This window comes from Bubalus bubalis, chromosome 2 (assembly GCF_019923935.1).
Source record: "Bubalus bubalis isolate 160015118507 breed Murrah chromosome 2, NDDB_SH_1, whole genome shotgun sequence".
Lineage (NCBI taxonomy): Eukaryota > Metazoa > Chordata > Mammalia > Artiodactyla > Bovidae > Bubalus > Bubalus bubalis.
The window spans coordinates 12,493,465-12,516,125 of NC_059158.1; the positions used below are offsets into that span (position 1 = coordinate 12,493,465).

The 22,661-nt window shown below is 40.7% G+C and overlaps 1 protein-coding gene across 1 annotated transcript in view; it reads left to right on the forward strand.

Moving 5' to 3' along the window:
* The window catches only part of CAP2 (cyclase associated actin cytoskeleton regulatory protein 2), a 136,242-nt gene that overhangs the window by 77,864 nt on the left and 35,717 nt on the right, over window positions 1–22,661 (forward strand). The window contains exons 5-7 of the mRNA XM_006072506.4: window positions 13,514–13,657; window positions 13,983–14,068; window positions 20,585–20,690. Coding sequence (XP_006072568.1) covers window positions 13,514–13,657; window positions 13,983–14,068; window positions 20,585–20,690 — 336 coding nt within the window. The remainder of the gene's footprint in view (window positions 1–13,513; window positions 13,658–13,982; window positions 14,069–20,584; window positions 20,691–22,661) is intronic.

The following is a 22,661-nucleotide window of genomic DNA, read 5'->3' on the forward strand; positions in this document are numbered from 1 at the left end:
AAATGGACCAACAGGTAGCAGTCTTTAGATATATCTTTAGAGGTGTGAACATAATCATCTCCTCTTTATTCCAGTCAAGAGTTGTAGGCTTTATATCTAAAGAGCTGAGCCAAAGATCAAAAATGGTCTTCTTGCATGTGCCTCATAGAATTCTGGATGTACATCACGGTTTTTGTTTCTTGGGGGTGTAGCTTCACACATGGCGTTAGCCACACTTTCCCTTCGGGGTCAGTGTGAGAAACCAAGCACAGCCATCCTCCGGCACTGATACGATTTCGAGCATATGTGATCTGTGGCATGAGGGAGACTTAATGTCAGGAGAAGCTATGGGAGTCCTCTGGACTTGGAAGGAGCCAGAAATCTCTCCTGGGTAACAAAAAAGCATCGCATGGCCATGGGGCAGCACATAGGAAAAGATAGCTCAAGACTTGAAGACGAAGGGCAAGCAAATGTCATTAGCCCTCAGTTTGCTCTGTAGAAGGAATACTGTGACGCAGGGGTGTTGTTTCTAAATGGTCTGCCTTTCCGAACACAAGGTTCAGTGTGAGCAAGAAGAGAGAAAAAAGATGAGGAAAAAGGAGAGGAAAGAGATTCTGACTGCCAGTGGTGATTGGAAGTGGGGGCAGGGCTGACCAAAAAACGACTGATGGTGAAGCAGCACGAGGAGATAGACTCTCGGTGCAGAGTGGGAGGGTCATGCCTGCAGTCCTCTCAGAGATGATTATAGCTCCTGAAAACAGCCTGTGTGTGTGTGTGTGTGTGTGTGTGTGTGTTAGAAATGCGAGCGAAGAGACTTCTTTGCCTCCGTGTGTGTGTGTGTGTGTTAGAAATGCGAGCGAAGAGACTTCTTTGCCTCCGTGTGTGTGTGTGTGTGTGTGTGTGTGTGTGTGTTAGAAATGCGAGCGAAGAGACTTCTTTGCCTCCATTAAATGCCCCAGAAAGTGTTTCCATGGTAATGAACAAGCGTAACCGAGAGGACAAACGCACGCACAGTAAGCAGCCCGGCGGATCCCGGTGACTCTGAAGCTGCTTCACAGGCTTCCGCCGCCAACCTTTCCTGGAGGCTGTTCTACAGAAAACCAGTTCCCTACAAAACGGAGGGAGACGCGTGGGTGGAACAAAACGTTCTGTGAGCTAAGAGATTTGAGAAACATCAAGGTAAACGAGATAAATGGGCTTCTTTAGTGACTCCATTAGTGTTCTGAGGTGGGTCCGGACTCGCCAAAAGGGAGATGCTGTGTGCAGAGTCCTCTCAAACTCCATCGACCAGGATGCCCTGTTTGTGTTGAGCTGTTCACCAAACTGGAACTGGGGCTCTGTTGGATGCACTGTGGGAAGCATGGCTCTAGAGAACAGCAATCAGTAGAATCGGACAAAGATTCTACTAACCTTAACAGAGAAATCCGAGGGACTTCCTTAGTGGACCCGTGGTTAAGACTCTGTGCTTCCAATGCAGGAGGCTCAGGTTCAATCCCTGGTTGGGGAACTAAGATCCCACATACCACATGACCAAAAAATTAAAAATAAATTAAGTGTACAACTTGAAGAGTTTCAACAGACATTTTTTAAAAGGAGAGAGGAAGCTGATTTCTGATTAAGGACAATTAGAGTGCTGTATCAGTGCGTGCTAAGTCACTTCACTCAGGTCTGACTCTGTGTGACCCTATGGACTGTAGCCCACCAGGCTCCTCTGTTTGTGGGATTCTCCAGGCAAGAATATTGGAGTGGGTTGCTGTTCCTTCTGCAGGGTATATTCCTGACCCGGGGATTGAACCCTCATCTTTTATGTCTCCTGTATTGGCAGGTGGTTCTTTATCACTAGTGCCACCTGGCAAGTCCTGTGTCTGTATTAGCAGCTTGGTACAATTATTGGTAAATCCACCTTGTGAGATGTCTTAAGACATAGAGCAGCTATTGCAATTTTTTGCACCTCCTGAGACTGAACTGGAAACTAAAGATTTACGTCATCTCAGCAGTGTCCTGCACAAATGAATCTCAAAGAAAAGATCTAACTTTCCCTTTACCGTGGGCCTGTTTATCCAGGGGAACAACAATGACCCAGTAAATGCAGCTGACTGTGCAGGGATCCTTCAGATGATGACATTGGTGGTTTAAACTGAGATTTATCATTAGAAAGCAGACACAGCTAGGGAAAACCAATCAATATGATGAGTGGCATACAGTCCATACTCCACAAACATTGGTAGAAAAAAATTTATAGTACTTTGGGAAAGGGGGGAGATAAATTAAGAGTTTGGGATTAGCAGACACAAACTACTATATACAAAATAGATAAACAACAAGGTCTTACTGTATAGTAAGTACAGTACAGGGAACTATATTCAATATCTTACAATAACCTACAATGAAAAAGTATGAAAACTAATATATATGTATAACTGAATCACTTTGCTGTATACCATGAACTAACACAACATTGTACATCAAATATGCTTTAATTTTTAAAATGTATAGCAATTTGGATTTTTTTCCATCTCAGAGAACTAGTTTCTGATATATTATTTTTAAGACTTATAAGGCTGGTAAATTTGAATGCTTTTGGCAATTCTCTCCAATTTTAGAAATTGTTAGTGAAGTCCTGTGTGTTCAGGTAAAGCACAGTGAGATTGCTGTTCAGCTTTAATGTTCAGAATCCCATAAAGTAAAATTATAGGTGATTATAAAATTCATCATTGTCAGAAGCCAGACAGTACCTACCCAGACAGGGAAAATGTTGGTGTCTTTTCGGCTAGGTCCATAAAATAAGTTGAAACAATGACAAAGTACAAGATGAGATTCTTCTCAACCATCCAGTCTACTCTCTTATGCTTATTGTGGGTAACCAGGTTAAGCTTTTGATTTTCAACTTAATTTTCGCTTCTGGTTTCTCTCTGCCATGATTTTGTATGTCTTTATTCATCATTGCCCTTTATTGACCACTGCTTCCTTCCTGGATCTCAAATAATCTAGCTAATCCCATGTACCTGCCATGACTCCAGCATTTTCTCGGAACGCATTTTGTCAAGTCCAGTTATACAGAAGAGAGGCACTAGAGCTTCATATATGCCTCACACACAGTTGTTAGCAGCACAACAATCCGTGAATGGAAAAGACGTGTTTTCTGTGACTGGACTATCATCTTTCTGTATTATCAGGGAAAGACTCTTCCTATCAGAACCTATATGATGAAAATTATAAATCTCAATATGAAGAACAGCTAAGGTTAAGTTTGTTCGTTTTTATCATCTTCTGACTGTTGTTGCAGCAAGATTCAGGAGATGAGATAGTCAGTTCAGTCTTTCAGTTGTGTCCGACTCTTTGCAACCCCATGAACCACAGTATGCCAAGCCTCCCTGTCCATCACCAAGTCCTGGAGTTTACCCCAACTCATGTCCATTGAGTCGGTGATGCCATCCAACCATCTCATCCTCTGTCGTCCCCTTCTCCTCCTGCCCTCAGTCTTTCCCAACATCAGGGTCTTTTCAAATGAGTCAGCTCTTCTCATCAGGTGGCCAAAATATTGGAGTTTCAGCTTCAACATCAATCCTTCCAATGAACACCCAGGACTGGTTTCCTTTAGGATGGACTGGTTGGATCTCCTTGCAGTCTAAGGGACTCTCAAGAGTCTTCTCCAACACCACAGTTAAAAGGCATCAGTTCTGCACTCAGCTTTCTTTATGGTGTGATCACTCACCTAGAGCCAGACATCCTGGAATGTGAAGTCAAGTGGGCCTTAAAAAGCATCACTACAAACAAAGCTAGTGGAGGTGATGGAATTCCAGTTGAGCTATTTCAAATCCTGAAAGATGATGCTATGAAAGTGCTGCACTCAATATGTCAGCAAATTTGGAAAACTCGGCAGCAGCCACAGGACTGGAAAAGGTCAGTTTTCATTCCAATCCCAAAGAAAGGCAATGCCAAAGAATGCTCAAACTACCGCACAATTGCACTCATCTTACACACTAGTAAAGTAATGCTCAAAATTCTTCAAGCCAGGCTTCGGCAATATGTGAACCGTGAACTTCCAGATGTTCAAGTTGGTTTTAGAAAAGGCAGAGGAAGCAGAGATCAAATTGCCAACATCCGCTGGATCATGGAAAAAGCAAGAGAGTTCCAGAAAAACATCTATTTCTGCTTTGTTGACTATGCCAAAGACTTTGACTGTGTGGATCACAATAAACTGTGGAAAAATCTTTAAGAGGTGAGAATGCCAGGCCACCTGACCTACCTTTTGAGAAACCTGTATGCAGGTCAGGAAGCAACAGTTAGAACTGGACATGGAACAACAAACTGGTTCCAAATAGGAAAAGGAGTACGCCAAGGCTATATATTGTCACCCTGCTTATTTAACTTCTATGCAGAGTACATCATGAGAAACGCTGGGCTGGAGGAAGCACAAGCTGGAATCAAGATGGCTGGGAGAAATGTCAATAACCTGGCTCAGACGGTAAAGCGTCTGTCTACAATGTGGGAGACCCAGGTTCGATCCCTGGGTCGGGAAGATCCCCTGGAGAAGGAAATGGCAATCCACTCCAGTACTATTGCCTGGAAAATCCCATGGACAGAGGAGCCTGGTAGGCTACAGTCCATGGGGTCGCAGAGTCAGACACGACTGAGCGACTTCACTTTCAGATATGCAGATGACACCACCCTTATGGCAGAAAATGAAGGGGAACAAAAGAGCCTCTGGATGAAAGTGAAAGAGGAGAGTGAAAAAGTTGGCTTAAAGCTCAACATTCAGAAAACAAAGATCAGGGCATCCGGTCCCATCACTTTATGGCAAATCGATGGGGAAGCAGGGGAAACAGTGGCTGACTTTATTTTTCTGGGCTCCAAAATCACTGCAGATGGTGATTGCAGCCATGAAATTAAAAGATGCTTACTCCTTGGAAGGAAAGTTATTACCAACCTAGACAGCATATTAAACAGCAGAGACATTACTCTGTCAACAAAGATCCGTCTAGTCAAGGCTATAGTTTTTCCAGTGGTCATGTATGGATGTGAGAGTTGGACTATAAAGAAAGCTGAGTGCAGAAGAATTGATGAGATATTATAAGGACACAAATTATTGTGAATCACTGTATAAACTTTTAGATTTCCATCGAACTTGACTTTTTGTATCACATACCTACCCTTCTGAGACAGGTGACACATTGAAAGCTTGGAGAAAATAGCGGCCTATGTATCATGTCAGCAAAACTGTGTTCTTGTTCTGATAATAAAATGTAAGTTTCAGAGTGAGGGCTTCCTACGATAATCTAGGACAAAAATTAAAAATGATGAGAAATCGGGTTCACACTTGTGAACAGTGGCAAAGAAAAATAAAAAAACAGGAAGTTCGAACTGACAAACATACATTGTTCGTTGGGTTAGTGGCTCCAAAACCCTAAAAAAGGCTTTGAATGATTCTGAGAAGTTAAAGTATATTGATAAGCAACAGTGTAAGTTGTCTGAAAAGTAAAAAAATTACTTTAGAAAAGGCTCTTTAGCCTGTGGTTTGCTAAATGCTTTGGCAGAAAAAAATTACACTAAAAATGCCTGATTTGCAACTATTCTACCTTTATAAGAAAAGTACAACAATTTGGCATCAAGCTTCAGTGCTACCCCTGAGGTTCTTTCTGAAGAGATATCTGTCCTGTGCTCCAGACCTCTGCATTTCCAGCTGTTTTTTGGAAATGTCAGTAAAGGTATATCAGAGATGATCCTTGGCCCCAATGAAATATTAAATTATTTTTCATATACAGAGGTGCCTGTCATTATTTTCTATGTTTTCCTGTATGTCTGAAATAGTTGATTTCTCAGATATTATTACTGGGGGAGGATGTGCTGATGAGTATAAGGGGTTGTTGATAGATTTGTATAAAAAATTTAAGTAGGAGTTTATGCATATTGGAAGCTTCTCTCATAGGTATCAGGGCAATGCAATTCATTTTCAAACATAGTTCATTCATTTTACTCTTTAAGAAGACTTGTTTTTAATTGAAGTATAGTTGGGGACTTCTCCAGCGTCCAGGGGTTAAGACTCCCCCTTCCAATGCAGGGGATGTAGGTTCAGTCCCTGGTCAGGGAACTAAGATCCCACATGCCACAGAGTGCAGCCAAAAAAATTTTTATTTGAATTATAATTGATTTACAATGTTATATTCAGTATTCAACATAGTGATTCAATATTTTTATAGATTAAAATCCATTTAAAGTTATTATAAAATACTGGCTATATTCCCAGTGCTATACATTGCATGCATGTATCCTGTTTATTTTAAACCTAATAGTTTGTATTTCTTAATTCCCTTCGCCATTTTGCTCTTTCTCCCACCTCTCTTCCCCAAGTAACCAGTTTGTTCTCTGTGTCTATGAGTCAGTTTTTGTTTTGTTATATTCATTTATTTTTAAATTTTTTAGATTCCATATGTATGTGAAAACATATAGTATGTCTTTCTTTGTCTGAATTATTTCTGTAAGCATAATACCCTCCAGGTCCATTTATTGTTGCAAATGGCAGAATTTGATTCTTTAAGAAGGATTTTTAAGGAATAAAAGCAAAAAAGCCTTTGGAATTCTTGAGTATATTTTTAAGTGTTTTGTTGTTGTGGTTGTTCAGTTGCTAAGTTGTGTCCAACTCTCTGACCCCATGGACTGCAGCCTGCCAGGCTGTCCTGTCCTTCACTGTCTCCTGAAGTTTGCTCAAATTCATGTCCATCGAGTTGGTGATGTTATATAACCACTTCATCCTCTGCTGCTCCCTTCTCCTTTTGCCCTCACTCTTTCCCAGCATCACGGTCTTTTCCAATGAGTAGGCTCTTCCCATCAGGTGGCCAAAGTATTGGAGCTTCAGCTTCAGCATCAGTCCTTCCAGTGAATATTCAGGGTTGATTTGCTTTAGGATTGACTGGTTTGATCTCCTTGCAATCCAAGGGGCTCTGAAGAGTCTTTTCCAGCTCCACAATTCAAAAGCATCAATTGTTCGGTGCTCAGCCTCCTTTTTGGTCCAACTCTCACGTCTGTACATGACTACTGGGAAAACCATAGCTTTGACTATACGCACCTTTGTTAGCAAAGTGATGTCTCTACTTTTTAATACACTGTAGGTTTGTCATAGCTTTCCTCTCAAGGAATAAGTGTCTTTTAATTTCATGGCTGTAATCTCCATCTGCAGAGTGGAGCCCAAGAAAATAAAATCCCTCATTGCTTCCACTTTTTCCCTTTCTAGTTGCCATGAAGTGATGGGACTGGATGCCATGATCTTAATTTTTTTAATGTTTAATTTTAAGCCAGCTTTTTTGCTTTTCCTCTTTTACCCTCACCAGGAGGATCTTTAGTTCCTCTTTACTTTCTGCGGTATCATCTGCATATCTGAAGTTGTTGATATATCTGCTGGCAATCTTGATTCCAGTGTGTGATTGATCCAGTCTGGCATTTCACATGATATACTCTGCATATAAGATAAATAAGCAGAGTGACAATATACAAGCTTGTCATACTCCTTTCCCAACTTTGAACCAGTCAGTTTAAGAGTTTAATAGTCATAAAATAAGACACATATGGAATATAAATTCTTAAGGACATATAAAAATATTTTCCAAGGAAGTTGCTATAATGCAATATAATGGCAGCTACCATAGTATCATGTACATCCATGGAGCTCAGTTGGTTTAATTTATTTAGATTGACTTCTATGACAGTTTTGCAGATGTCTTTAATTTTCAAGTTGTCTTAAATGTGCAGATGCTTCTGAAAGTATGATCATGAGGATATTCTGAAACCTCCAAAATATTCCTGGACAGTGGAAATTTCTAAATTAGAGGAACAATGACAGGAAATTAGTCTAGAGAAATATCTACAAAGCAAGTTAATGCAAATTAACACTTCTGATTTAAAAAACAAATTGCTTTTGACTTAAAATGGTGAAAACAATTGCTCCATTTATTAGGATGTGCCCAAATGATATATTTTAGATGTAAACACTGTTGCTGATTTGGATAACCTTTGCCTGAGAAAATGTTAACTATTCTTCTTCATCTGAATAATTTATTCTAATAATTTCTGAACATATTTTCCTGAAGCTACTTCCCTAATGGTGAGAGTCTTAATATTTTTATATCTATAAATTTAATAACACCTATATAAATTTTTTTGCACCATTAAAGGTACAAAACTGGTTAATATGCTTTAAAACTTTTCCATTCATTACAAAAGAAGTGCACATACTTAATTAGAAAATTTAGTATGTATGGATTAGGCAATAAAATTGAATGAAAATCCTGTGTTAGCACTTTGATGAGTATCTTTCTATGTTTTCTGTGCAATATACTCATGTGTACTCAAGTGGAATCAACTGGTGAAATTTGTTGATACAAAAACACCTAAGTCAAAGTGATCGTGATTGATATTTGGTAGTGTGGTTGGCTAAGATGTACTGCTTGATATGAGCTTTCTTAGGATTTTTTAACATTGGTGGGATTCAAATATTTAAAAAGTCCAATTTTTACTTTAATGCTGTTAAATTTGCCTGAGTTGTAACAGTAATGTCTCCGTAGCATTTATATTTAAAATATCCCTTCTAAAAATGATAGTTTCACAGAACTTGCCAATATATGGGTGGATTTTTATCTGTTTTTTGTGCCTGCTTGTTTTAATTAAACCTCTTAAATTCAACTCAAAACTATTCCTTATGGTCTTAATAGCCATTATTTACAAAGAAGGCATTGCTATTTTTGAAGATATCTCTAGTAATTATATCTACAAGAAAAAAAATAAACATTTAGCAGTGTTTTTCTCCTTGTGGTGGATTTAGGGATGTTTATTGTTTACTTAGGATGGAAGGAGAAGAGGGCGTCAGTGATGCAATGGACATGAACTTGGGCAAACTTTGGAAGATGGTGAGGGATAGGGAGGCCTGGTGTGCTGTAGTCCATGGGGTTACAAAGAGTTGTACATGACTGGGTGGCTGAACAACAACAACATTGTTTACTTATGTTTATCCATCTTTATTCTCCAATTTTCACATAAAGAGGATAATCAAGAAAAGAAATTATTTTAAAAGAAATAACAGCAGATTGATCCATTTTCTACCTGACATAGAACTACACAAGAACCATGGATTCCAGAAATAACAAGCTTATTTTGTTTTACTCAATGGCACATCTTTAAGGTCAAACTCCCAGAGTTTGTTCCCTCCCTTACAAAACAGCATGAGTGGGAATTTGGTTTTCCTTTTTGGGTAAAGTTTCTACAAAGCTCGCTGATAAAGCTCTTTAGTTTTACTTTCTGCAAAACAATTATTTCTGGAGCTAAACTGAGATGAATCTGATAATGGGTCTCAATTCTTCAACTTTAAAGCATTTAGAAACTAGGGTCATAAAGACATGGAGTCCTGAAATACTCTCCCAAGTACAGTCCCATCAAGCTAAGACAGCCCTTGGAAAAACACTCGCTGAAACTTGCAGTTTGCACATGCATCTTCTCCGGTTTGGCCATTTTGACCTTCTGTTCAAGCCACAGAAACCTGGAGAAGGGAAAGGGAGATTTTTTTGGCTAATTTTCACATAAGTCTTGAAAAATGATTTTCCTTCAGGGAAGTGTCCCTCGGAATTAAAAAAAAAAAAAAAAAACTTGAGTGATAAGTTTTTTAGAAAGTAATCTGGGTGAGACATGTAAAACTGGCCAATTTAAAGTCATTCCAGGCACTTCCCTGGTGGCCCAAAGGTTCAATTCCTGGTGTGGGAACCAAGATCCCACATTCCACAGAGCAACTGAGCCTGCATACCACCAACTAGAGAATCCATGCACCACCATGAAAGATCCTGCGTGATGTGACAAAGATCCCAGGTGCCGTGGCTAAGGTCCATGGCTACTTGTCTAAATAAGTAGATAAAAATAAAGTCATTCCAAAGCACACTAGCTTCTAGCTCTGTCTGAAAAGCCAGCACCAATGCATTCCATTGGGGGGAAAAAAAAAAACCAGATGCCTCTAAAATAATCTATCAGTGGAAAGCCTTGATGTAGAGGTGACTGACCTCAGTGCAATTCAAACTCTAAGTATTGAGTATGCGTGTGTGTGCTCAGTCATGTCCAACTCTTTTGTGACCCTATGGACTGTAGCCCAACTACTGTCCATGGAATTTTCCAGGGAAGAATTCCAGAGTGGGTTGCCATTTCTTACTCCAGGGGATCCTTCCAACCCAGGGCTTGAACCCACATCTCTTGAGTCTCCTACATTGGCAGGTGGATTCTTTACCACTGTGCCACCTGGGAAGCTCATGTGCTTGATGCATAAACAGGTGGGAGTTCTTCTAACAGCTCCCCTCCCCCCTCCCACCATTTGCTTGAAATCACACCATAACTCGAATGTTCTCTCTTGTGTTTTCGATTCCAGCTGTGAAAGTTCAGGATGAGCTGGAAAATGTAAGCCTCCTTTAAAGCGCATGAGAAATCTATTGGCACAGAATAAAAGCTGTACTATTTATTAGGGTTTTGCAAGTAGCCGTTGTGCTTAGTTGTCTCAGCATTGCTTTTTTTTTTTTTTTTTTTATTGAGGACAATTCTTCATGCAATTGCCAAACTAAGGCAAAAGAAAACTTTCTCAATCTTTATGGTGCTTTCATCAGATAACCAATATAAAATATCTTCCAGAGTACTGTCTCCTCAGACTTTAGAGTTTGTTCTTGGGAAGTTAGAGATAAACAAGGATGGCCTTAATAAATCTAGCTAACGTTGTAAATACACAGTTTCTGGTTCTTTTTCCTCTTGGGGCAATAGGCCAGCTATCACTAACAATTCAAATATTCTGGCCTTTCTCAAAAATGTCATTGCATCAAGAGCATCATGGCTGAGCAAATCATGGGAGAAAATTAGGATGCTTTCTACTGGTGTTCCCATAATTAAAAATCAACTGCCTTCTGGGGAAACCTGTATAACACACCTTTGATTGGGTGTTGAATTTGGAGTTAAAAAAAAAAAAGTCTCTCAAAGAGGGAAATGTTTGCCTTCTAAAGAGTGAAATTCTAGGAAGGGCATTTCAACCCGACTTTGGCTGTCATTAGCCAAGAAACGTGGAAGAGCTGTGTTTGGGGCAGGGACTGTTTCGAGAGGTTTTATTTGTCTGTTTATTGAGGGTTTGGGGTGTTTGTTTGCTTTTCCTGCACTGTCATTGTGTGTGTGCTCCATCGCTCACTCGTCGTACCCCGTGGACTGTAGACCTTCAGACTCCTCTGTCCATAGGATTCTCCGAGCAGGAATACTAGAGTGGGTTGCAATTTCCTCCTCCAGGAGATCTTCCTGGCCCAGGGATTGAACCCGAGTCTCCTGCCTTGGCAGGGGGATTCTTTACCACTGAGCCACCTGGGAAACCTATACTGTTATTACATCCTTACTTAGTTTGCCAGTGTTGCCAGAACAAAGTACCGCAGACTGGATGGCTTAAACAAATAGAGGTGTGTTGTCACAATTCTGGAGATTCGTAGTCCAAGATCAAGGTGTCAGCAGGGCTGGCTTCTTCTGAAGCCTCTCCTTGACTTATGGATGGCCGTCTTCTCTCTGTCATCACATGATCTTCCCTTTTGAGTCTCTGCATCCTCATCTCCTCTTCTTATAAGGACACCTGTCAGATTGGTTTAGGGTCCACACTAATGACCTCAGTTTTAACTTAAGTACCTCTTTAAAGATCCTACCTCCTAATACAGTCACATTCTGAGGTTCCAGGGATTAGGACTTCAACATTTTTAATTTGGGAAGGACACAATACAGCTCATAACAACCCTGGTTCAGGGACTTCCTCAAATCTCTTAAGACCTTTCCTTCATAATGGCCAGGAAGGGAAAGTAAGAAGGTAGGAAGGTATTCATGAATTTTCCACAAGACCTGGCTTGCTTTTGAAGCGACCTTTCTTTTCCACCTTCTTCAATATGGAAGAATTTTAAAAGTCTACTGACTTTGAAGGCATCATGTTAAGAGAAATAAGTCTGAGAAAGAAATCCTGTGTGATCTGTCTTACATGTGGAATCTAAACAAACAAACAAAAACCCACCAGACTCACAGAAAAAAAAAAAAAAGAGTCGATTTGTGGTTACCAGAAGTAGGGGCTATGGGGGGGGGTGGGTCAGAGGAAGATAGTAATAAGGTACAAACCTCCAGTTAGAAATAAATACTAGGATGAATTACAGCATGATGACTGTAGTTAGCACTGCTGTGTGATCTGTAGGAAGGTTGTTAAGAGAACAGATCCTCAGAGTTCTCATCACAGGGATAAACATTTTTTTCCTTTTCTTTTTATTGTATCTATATCAGATGGCGGATATTGATTAACTAAACCTATTGTGGTAATAACTTCACAGTATATGTAAATCAAACCACTACACTGGTTTGATTTGCATGTATTTACACCTGAAACTTATACAGTGATGTAGGTAAATTATTTCTCAATAAAACAGAAAAAATAAAAGTCCACTGAGAACTTTAAGAACACTTTGCTTTCTTTCCCTGTCTTTCTGTTTCTCCCAAAGGAAAACATTCCTCTGTTCACCTGCAGATCTCCATTAGAAAGTGTTTTGCTTGCGTTTATATATCAGTGATAGGAAAGACCTGGTCTTTCTTGTCGATCAGAGACTTTTAAACTGGCAGAAACCTTGGAGATCACTTACTGGGTTGGCCAAAAAGTTCCTTTGGGTTTTTCCCATAACATCTTACAGGCTTTGGGGCCAACCCAACATAAATATTGTAAGCCATCACCTTCTTACAAAGAACCTCAGTGAAAGAGTTCCACTTTTTTGCATGGGTTATCATAATTATGGTAAAAACCAAGGACTCTGCCTCATGTCATTTCATTTCAAGGACTCTCCCTACCTCATGTCACAGGAATAGGAAGATATCTGTTTACTAACCTCTACCTATGCCGATTTTAGGTGTGTATTATTCTGATCATTCCATCAGATGATATATCTATGTGTTCCATTAGAAAATATAACTTGATCTGCACTCAGTTTCACTGTGTTGCATTCATAAGTCTTCAAAACAGGGGCCTGGGGAGGGAGGAGGGAGGAGGGTTCAGGATGGGGAACACATGTATACCTGTGACAGATTCATTTTGATATATGGCAAAACCAATACAATATTGTAAAGTTAAATAAAATAAAATTTAAAAAAAATAAATAAAAATAAACAAAATAAAACAAAACAAATAAAATAAACACTCTCAATCAAAGATAGCTTCACCAATGTAACCTCATATAAAAATTATTTGAAAAGGAAAAAAAAGAAAAACAAAACAAAACAGGGGCCATACTGTACTGCTGGATTTTTTTCCCATGCCCACGGAAGCAGCATTAACAATGTAAGAAATCCATGCAATTTTCATACTTCAGACAGTGAAAATACAGTATGACCATAAGGGGAAAAAAAACCCCGCTCTATTCTGAAAGCCCCTGACAAGTGCTGAGTCCTCCTGCTTAGGTCAGCGTGAACGGAGGCACTGCGTTTCTGTCAGTTCCCAGTAACCGTGCTCCATGTTTGCTTACAGAACGATGTGGCTGCACTTCTGAAACCAATATCAGAAAAGATTCAGGAGATCCAGACTTTCAGAGAGAGGAACCGGGGGAGTACGATGTTTAATCATCTCTCAGCCGTCAGCGAAAGCATTCCCGCCCTTGGGTGGATAGCCGTGGTGAGTCCGGCTGGAAGGTCGCCCCTGCGCCTTGTCACGTTTTTGGAGTGTTTGGGGGAACTAGTGGCCACCTCCAGCCTCCTTCATCCTTCGTGAAAGGAAGGTTCCTTTCAGGCTGAACACAGCAGCTCTTTCTTACCCCCACTTGAAGTTCAGGGCTTTGTGTTCTGAGATGCAGGAAGCGTTTCACCGATCCTTACAGAATAAAATTTGCCTCCAGTTTTCCATTGACATCTCCATTGCTTCTCTTCTTCTTTAAGGCATTTTCTTTCTTATCCTTTATTTTTTTTCTTTCTATGCTTGGGTGATGGCCCTCTTCTCTCAGTCCCCCAAACCCGGTCCTTATGTCAAGGAGATGAACGATGCGGCCACCTTTTACACTAACAGGGTCTTAAAGGACTACAAACACAGGTACGTACCTTCTTTTACTGACCAAATCTTCAGTTGATTGTTTGTTAAACATTTGTCCCCAGACTTCATATAGTTCATTACTGATTCCTTTCAAAGGCTAATTGACTATAAACATTAAGGAAAAATCCCATCTGTGTAGGTAAAGCAAAGTAGAAAGTGAAATCAATGATCCAGATAATATGTGTGTTTTAGAAAGTCTTGCCTCAATTCTCTGGTAATGAATAAACTCTCCCAACAGGAATGTATGTCACTCTGTTACCTATCACCACAATAAGGAGAGGTCTGTGATGATTTGTGACGGACCAGCCCTAAATGGACAAAACTTGAGTGAGTGTTAGTCACTCAGTAGTGTCTGACTCTTTGCAACCGCATGGACTGTAGCCTGCCAGGCTCCTCTGTCTGTGAGATTCTCAAAGCAAGAATACTGAGTGGGTTGCCATTTCCTCCTCCAGGGAATCTTCCCAACCAAGGGATAGAACCCTGGTCTCCTGCATTGCAGGTGGATTCTTTTACCGTCTGAGCCACCAGGGAAGCCCATTGATCAAAATAGAGTTGGTGAATGAGCAGAGAGAAGACAGGGGGTTTCAGGAAAGGAACTAGAAGTGAGGAACAGAAATGAGATGCGACAATAAACTAGGTCAGTGAGAGGGAGACCAGAGTTTGCGTTCAGACGAAATGAGTTGGTGGACAGGGTTATCAGTAAGAACAGCCGCCATTCGGAGAGCTGTTGAAAGTTCACAGATGAGGCTGAATCAGCAGGTTTTGCCTGGAGAGTGAGCTTAAAAGGACATGCAGTCTCCAGCTCAAATAACAGGTCCTGGAGAGCTCAGACTGGGGCTAGAATTGGAATGGGACTGAATGAGGACAGATATAAAGAAATATCAACTGGGGTTTCCCTGGTGGTCCAGTGGCTAAGATTCTGTGCGCCCAGTGAAGGAGGCCCAGGTTCAATCCCTGGTCAGGGAACTAGATCCCACATGCCGCAATTAAGACCTGGCATGGCCAAAAAAAATAAGTAAATAATTAAAAAAAAAAAGAAATACGTACCAATATATTTTTTACTTAAAAAAAAAAAAAAACAAAAAAACAGTCACACTCAGCAATCCCACTCCTAGATGTATTTTCAAAAGAAATGAAAACATAGGTCCACACAAAAGCATGTACATGATTTCATAGCAGCATTATTTATGGTTGGCAAAATGTGGAAACAATCCAAACGTCCATCAGCTGATGAATGGATAAGTAAAATGTGTAGCCATTTAAAAAATTAAGTAGTAAAAGTAATAAGAGTAAAAAAGCAGAATGGCTGTCTGGGGAGGCTTTACAAATAGCTGTGAAAAGAAGAGAAGTGAAAAGCAGAGGAGAAAAGGAAAGATATAAACATCTGAATGCAGAGTTCCAAAGGATAGCAAGAAGAGATAAGAAAGCCTTCCTCAGCGATCAATGCAAAGAAATAAAGGAAAACAACAGAATGGGGAAGACTAGAGATGTCTTCAAGAAAATTAGAGATACCAAGGGAATATTTCATGCAAAGATGGGCTCAATAAAGGACAGAAATGGTATGGACCTAACAGAAGCAGAAGATATTAAGAAGAGATGGCAAGAATACACAGAAGAACTGTACAAAAAAGATCTTCACGACCAAGATAATCACGATGGTGTGATCACTCACCTAGAGCCAGACATCCCGGAATGTGAAGTCAAGTGGGCCTTAAAAAGCATCACTATGAACAAAGCTAGTGGAGCTGATGGAATTCCAGTTGAGCTATTTCAAATCCTGAAAGATGATGCTGTGAAAGTGCTGCACTCAATATACCAGCAAATTTGGAAAACTCAGCAGCGGCCACAGGACTGGAAAAGGTCAGTTTCCATTCCAATCCCAAAGAAAGGCAATGCCAAAGAATGCTCAAACTACCGCACAATTGCACTCATCTCACACACTAGTAAAGTAATGCTCAAAATTCTCCTGGCCAGGCTTCAGCAATACGTGAACCGTGAACTTCCAGATGTTCAAGCTGGTTTTAGAAAAGGCAGAGGAAGCAGAGATCAAATTGCCAACATCCGCTGGATCCTGGAAAAAGCAAGAGAGTTCCAGAAAAACATCTATTTCTGCTTTATTGACTATGCCAAAACTTTTGACTGGGTAGATCACAATAAACTGTGGAAAATTCTTTAAGAGGTGGGAATACCAGACCACCTGACCTGCCTCTTAAGAAACCGGTATGTAGGTCAGGAAGCAACAGTTAGAAGTGGACGTGGAACAACAGACTGGTTCCAAATAGGAAAAGGAGTACGTCAGGGCTGTATATTGTCACCCTGCTTATTTAACTTATATGCAGAGTACATCATGAGAAATGCTGAGCTGGAAGAAGCACAAGCTGGAATCAAGATTGCTGGGAGAAATATCAATAACCTCAGATATGCAGATGACACCGCCCTTATGGCAGAAAGTGAAGAGGAACTAAAAAGCTTCTTGATGAAAGTAAAAGAGGAGAGTGAAAAAGTTGGCTTAAAGCTCAACATTCAGAGAATGAAGATCATGGCATCTAGTCCCATCACTTCATGGGAAATAGATGCAGAAACAGTGGCTGACTTTATTTTTCTGGGCTCCAAAATCACTGCAGATGGTGACTGCAGCCATGAAATTAAAAGACGCTTACTTCTTGGAAGGAAAGTTATGACCAACCTAGATAGCATATTGAAAAGCAGAGACATTACTTTGCCAACAAAGGTCCGTCTAGTCGAGGCTATGGTTTTTCCAGTGGTCATGTATGGATGTGAGAGTTGGACTGTAAAGAAAGCTGAGTGCAAAAGAATTGATGCTTTTGAACTGTGGTGTTGGAGAAGACTCTTGAGAGTCCCTTGGACTGCAAGGAGATCCAACCAGTCCATTCTGAAGGAGATCAGCCCTGGGATTTCTTTGGAAGGAATGATGCTGAAGCTGAAACTCCAGTACTTTGGCCACCTCATGCGAAGGGTTGACTCATTGGAAAAGACTCTGATGCTGGGAGGGATTGGGGGCAGGAGGAAAAGGGGATGACAGAGGATGAGATGGCTGGATGGCATCACTGACTCGATGGACGTGAGTCTGAGTGATCTTCGGGAGTTGGTGATGGACAGGGAGGCCTGGCGAGCTGCGATTCATGGTGTTGCAAAGAGTCGGACACGGCTGAGCGACTGAACTGAACTGAACTGATAGATGAGGCTTGAAAACACTATGTTGAGTGAAAGAAGTCAAACACAAAAGACCACATACTGTATTCCATTTATATAAAATTCCAGAATTGGCAAATCCATAAAGACAGAAAGTAGATTAGCAGTTGTCGGATGGCATCGCTGACTCGATGGACGTGAGTCTCAGTGAACTTCGGAAGTTGGTGATGGACAGGGAGGCCTGGCATGCTGCAATTCATGGGACACGACTGAGCGACTGATCTGATCTGAGGGTGGAGTAACTGCTAATGAGTATTGGGTTTCTTTGGGAGGTGATGAAAATGTTTTAAAACTGACTGTGGTAATGATTGCACAGTTCAAACTTAGCTATTGAATTGTATGCCTTGAATGGATGAATTGCCTAGGATATGAGTTATATCCCAGGAAAGCTATTATACTAAACAGAATAAGACAAAAAGCAACCACAGTACTCTCCTCCTCTCATAGAGTTTAGTTATTCTGTTAGCTCTTCTAGGAAGAGCAGCTCTAGAGACTTCTGACTTCTACACACCTTTTTTGCCTCCTGAGGTCTCTTCCACCCTAAGGAAGCTTCACTTAAGCTCTGATCCTCAGTAACAGACTCCCTGCACCCACAGAACTGTGGTTGAGTGCCCAGTGATACAACTCCAAATGTTGCCACTTTGTGTTAGAGACTACAGAACTGTGCAGTATGAATGAGAACAGGCATCAGAAATGCAAGACAATCTGCCCACATAAAAATAGCAGTTCAGGAAAGAACAAGTTTAAGTTGCAAAAGTATGTCAGCATTAACATGAAAGACCTCTTTACCTAGTCCCTTCTTGGGATGTACAGACACACACCTGTACCTGCCTATTCAGGACGCCTTAGCCACCTCCTGAGCCTCTGCCTTCTTGCACATCACCCTTGGAAGCCATTTTTGTTTTTATCTCAGCTCATCAGCTCCTGTCCTCCCAGTCCCTACTTTTGAGTGTGTCTTGGGGGCCATGGTGTGAGTGATTCTCTCCAGGTGTCGTACAGCCAAGAGAATTAAGAGTTTGCACTTTTTTGTGCACACACAAAGAAAGTCTAGTATTTGTTCCTCTTGATCAGCTATTAGGTAGAAAAACTACTTCTGACAGCATCAAGGACAATCCATTTAAACTTAATGGACCACCCGAAGACTGTGTAGTGTGCTGGGGAAATGCATTCAGTCCTAAGTCACCATGGAGCTTCCAAGAGTGCCAACCTGAACAAAGTAGAATGCTCCACAACCGCTTACTCACACCCATTTATGTGCACACCCAAGACAGCAGTGCCTGCAGTTTGTGTGGGCTCAGTGAGGGCTGCAGGGTGTTGCAGACTCATTGATGAGGTATCACCAGTGTGGCAGGCTGACGGCTGCCTGCCTGACAGACAAGCCGTGGGTGGAGAAGAAGAAAGGCGGGCTTCCTTGTGGTGTACACAGAAGGGCTGTGGGCAGTGGACTCGCATCTGTGCAGCCTTTTCAGCTGGCTTGACTGGCTGCTCAGCTCTTTTGTCAATAAATGAAAAGAGCAAGTTAATTATTTTGACTTTCCAGAGGTAAGACTTTTCTGAGTCATAGTCATTAAAAGTCACCCATCCCTCCCATAGCTTCTTCCAGGGGAAGTGGAACTGAGGCTGAGTTGTCAGCTCCGGAAGTATAGTTAAGTCCTCCTCAATTTGTTGTCTCTTAGACACGGGCTTCCCTGGTGGCACAGATGGTAAAGAATCCGCCTACAATGTGGGAGACCTGGGTTCGATCCCTGATTTGGGAAGATCCCCTGGAGAAGGGAAAGGCTACCCACTCCAGTATTCTTGCCTGGAGAATCCCCATGGACAGAGGAGTCTGGTGGGCTACAATCCATGGGGTTGCAAAGAATTGGACACAACTAAGCAGAGTCTGCCTTTGGGTTAAAAGGGACCATGTTGTTATTCCTTACCACACGTTTAGCTAGAACTTTCTTCAAGTTAAAATGGTACTGTAATAGTTAAAAGAAAAATAATTTGCCTGTGCAGGTTTGGACTTCATGTGTTAAGCTTTTTAATAGAAGTATGTTGAATGTGCAACCTGCTTTTTCTAGAATGCCTACAGACTGTGTTGTGCGTACATATGTACATATGCACATGTATGAATTAAATGACCATATAATAGATAAACATGTGGATTTGGGGTTTTGACTGTAAAATTGAGAGGAAGTGACAATGAAATATTTCATAGATTTGATTAATGTAGTTAGTAAATCTAAAAATGTGAAACAAAATCACTCATGTTTTTCCTTTTTGAGGGGCAGATAGTTATGAGTTCATTTCCCCATTTTCTTTTTCTTAAATGGCATGACTTAATACTCTGGAGTTCTAAATATGCTCATGGTACTTAGAACTTTTCAAGGAAAGCAAAATATATCCAGAGACAAGTTGTTATTGACAAAGGCGAAATAATAGAGATTTCCTTCCAATATTATCTTCAGATTAATGGCCCAGGTTTGTGATTAAATTTTTGGTAACAGATTTCATCATTTTCTCATTTACCACTACTTTATTCAAAGCAGAAAAAAAATGTGTGGTTGGAAATTATCCAAAGGAAATGCAACTGTTTTTGCCTGTTTATATCATAAGTTTAATGTTTCTAACAGTTCTCCCAATCCTATATGTTAATCTAGTTTTAAAAGGTAAGTATTTTATCACTTCTTGGTTGAGTGAAATAGGAATAAAAATACTGGCCGTGCCCTGCCTTGCTTTCACTGTCATTATGAGTATCAACTTAAGCTAATCTAAGTGATTGTCCCTGTACAACTGTTGAGTATTACCTATTTGTAGGAAATCATTTTTCTTACTATAGCAACTTTCCTTATCAGTCCAGAATTCTCCAATTTGGTTACACTTTCAATCGAATAATTCCACAAATTATTCGAAAACAAGCCAAAGGACCTTTTTTCTTTTTAGTACCATTTTCCTGCCTGAAAGCACATTGTTTTTCATTTTGCATCAGAAGCAGTACAGAAAGAAATGATCTCCCCGCCATGTTCATCTCCCCGTGAGAGATGACACGAGAATGAGCTGACTTGGTTCGGTGGATGCTCTCTCTGCAGGCCTCTCTGTTCCACACCAGACCTCAGGGCACTCGGCTCCTCTCAGGGCAGATCTGGACCATATCCTTCCGAGGTTCTTTTCAGACTCAGTTCACAGTTACTGGACTAGAAAGACCGTTGTTCCAGAGTCATCTGGTGCTTTAGTTATTAGATTGCCATGTGCCTTCCAGTGTTGTTAAATTTTTATTTTAGATCCTAATAGCCCTCTCTTCCACTCTCTTTTATGACAAAGTGATCTACGTCATGTGGATTGGGTGAAGTCATATCTGAACATTTGGAGCGAGCTTCAAGCATACATCAAGGAACACCACACCACAGGCCTTACTTGGAGCAAAACAGTAAGTACCCAGCCCTGTTCCCCCTGGCTAACAAAAGGTTATGAAGATACTCATTCTCAGTAGCCGGGTAATTTTAGAATTTACCTCAAGGAAAACATAAGATAAAATATACATATAGAAGCTACTTATAAAAAATGCCGTTGGCATAGGAAAGCCTGGAAACTGCCTGCATGACAGACAAAAAGAAATTGGTTGAGTTGTCAGTGGTAAGAACCTAGTGGAATGCTCTGCAGCCATCAAAATAACAGATACGGTGATTACAGGTGATGAGATGTACCAGTCAATGTTAAGTAATAGAGTGCAAAAGTTAACGAGCTCTAAGATGACATGTTTATTAAGAAACTGTGTAAGTAAAATTGAAGGAAACGAGATTTTAAAATAGTTGTAATTTTAAGCAGATAGAATTATGAATATAATTTTTTAATGTTTTAAATTTCCTTTTGGCATTTTAAAGTTTACTAAGTAGTATTTTTCAATACTTAGGCAATCCTAGTGACTTGAATGGTATCCTAGTCCTAGGATAAAACCCCAACCTGAGTCTGTTCCGGCTTGAATTCCCACAGAAGATTCTGATTTGATATTTGCCCTCTTCACCTTGTCTCTTGTCTTCTGCTCTCACTGATCCAGTGCTACCAAACTACCTGCAGAATTCTGAACACGCGCAGTGCTTAGATTGAACCAAATCACACTGTTGTTTTTCAAATTTTGAAAGTCTCATATTTAACCTTATTTGCAATGTCCTGAATATCTATTGTATAACCATTAGTGGTTCAGTGGTAGAATTCTCACCTGCCATGGGGGAGGCCTGGTTCGATTTCCAGCCAATGCAAGAGCACACAAGTTTTAGATCTTCCCAGGTGGCACCAGTGGTAAAGAACCTGCCTGCTGATGCAGGAGACATAAGAGACATGGGCTCAATCCCTGGATTGGGAAGGTCCCCTGGAGGAGGGCACAGCAACCCACTCCAGTATTCTTGCCTGGAGAATCCCGTAGACAGAGGAGCCCTACTGGACATAGAGTTGCAAAGAGTTGAACACAACTGTATCAACTTAGCATGAACATATATCATGCTCTATGACCTGAGTTCCCTGGGGAACTCTTTTCTCTAAGACTGATCTCCTTTGGCACCCTATCTGGGTTGGTGATCTTCCTCTATGCTTCCTTCACATCTTGAATATACCTCAGGCATAGTCTGTAGCATATAGAATTATAAAAATTTATGTTTTTAGATCTCGCCCACTGGATTGGAAGCATCTGTGTCCAGGTCCTCACATAGTATCTGGCATGGAGTAGGTACTCAGTAAATAGTTTGAACTAAATTGTGACTTAGGAGACTCTTAAGATCTTCCCTGCTCTTTAAAATCTCTGCACTTGTTATGAAAAGGCTTCCTGTGGGAACTTCCTTCCATTTGAAATGAATGTTAGGGGCTTCCATGGTGGTCCAGTGGGTAAGACTTTGCACTCCTGATGAAAGGGGCCCCGGTTCGACCCCTGCCCAGGGAATTAGATCCCACATGCTACAACTAAGACCTGGTGCAAATTAAAAATAATAAATATATAATGTTTTTTATTTTTGAAAAAGAAATAAAAAGACAGCTTTCAGTTGTCACAGGGGATGGTCTAACCAGAATAAAGGTTGAGGAGATGAAGTGGCACATTTGTGAATTCAGTTTAGAGGTAGAATGCTCACTGCCCCCACAGTCACAACCAGCAAGTAACCCTCGTGCTGAATGCTGATGTCAGTAGCACAGGATTAATACCAAGACAGAGTTTGTGATTTTTCGAGGGAGTGTGGAACTCCTGTATTTGTTCCCCAACCCTTGACCTCTAATGACTGATGCTTCTTTTTATACTCTACTTGGCCTATTTTCTCCATAAGAAATGCAAGATATTGCATACTAGTTATTTTTCTTCTGCCCACGATATTATGATTTCTGTGAAGAGAGTTCAAAAACATTTGAAGGGTTTTAA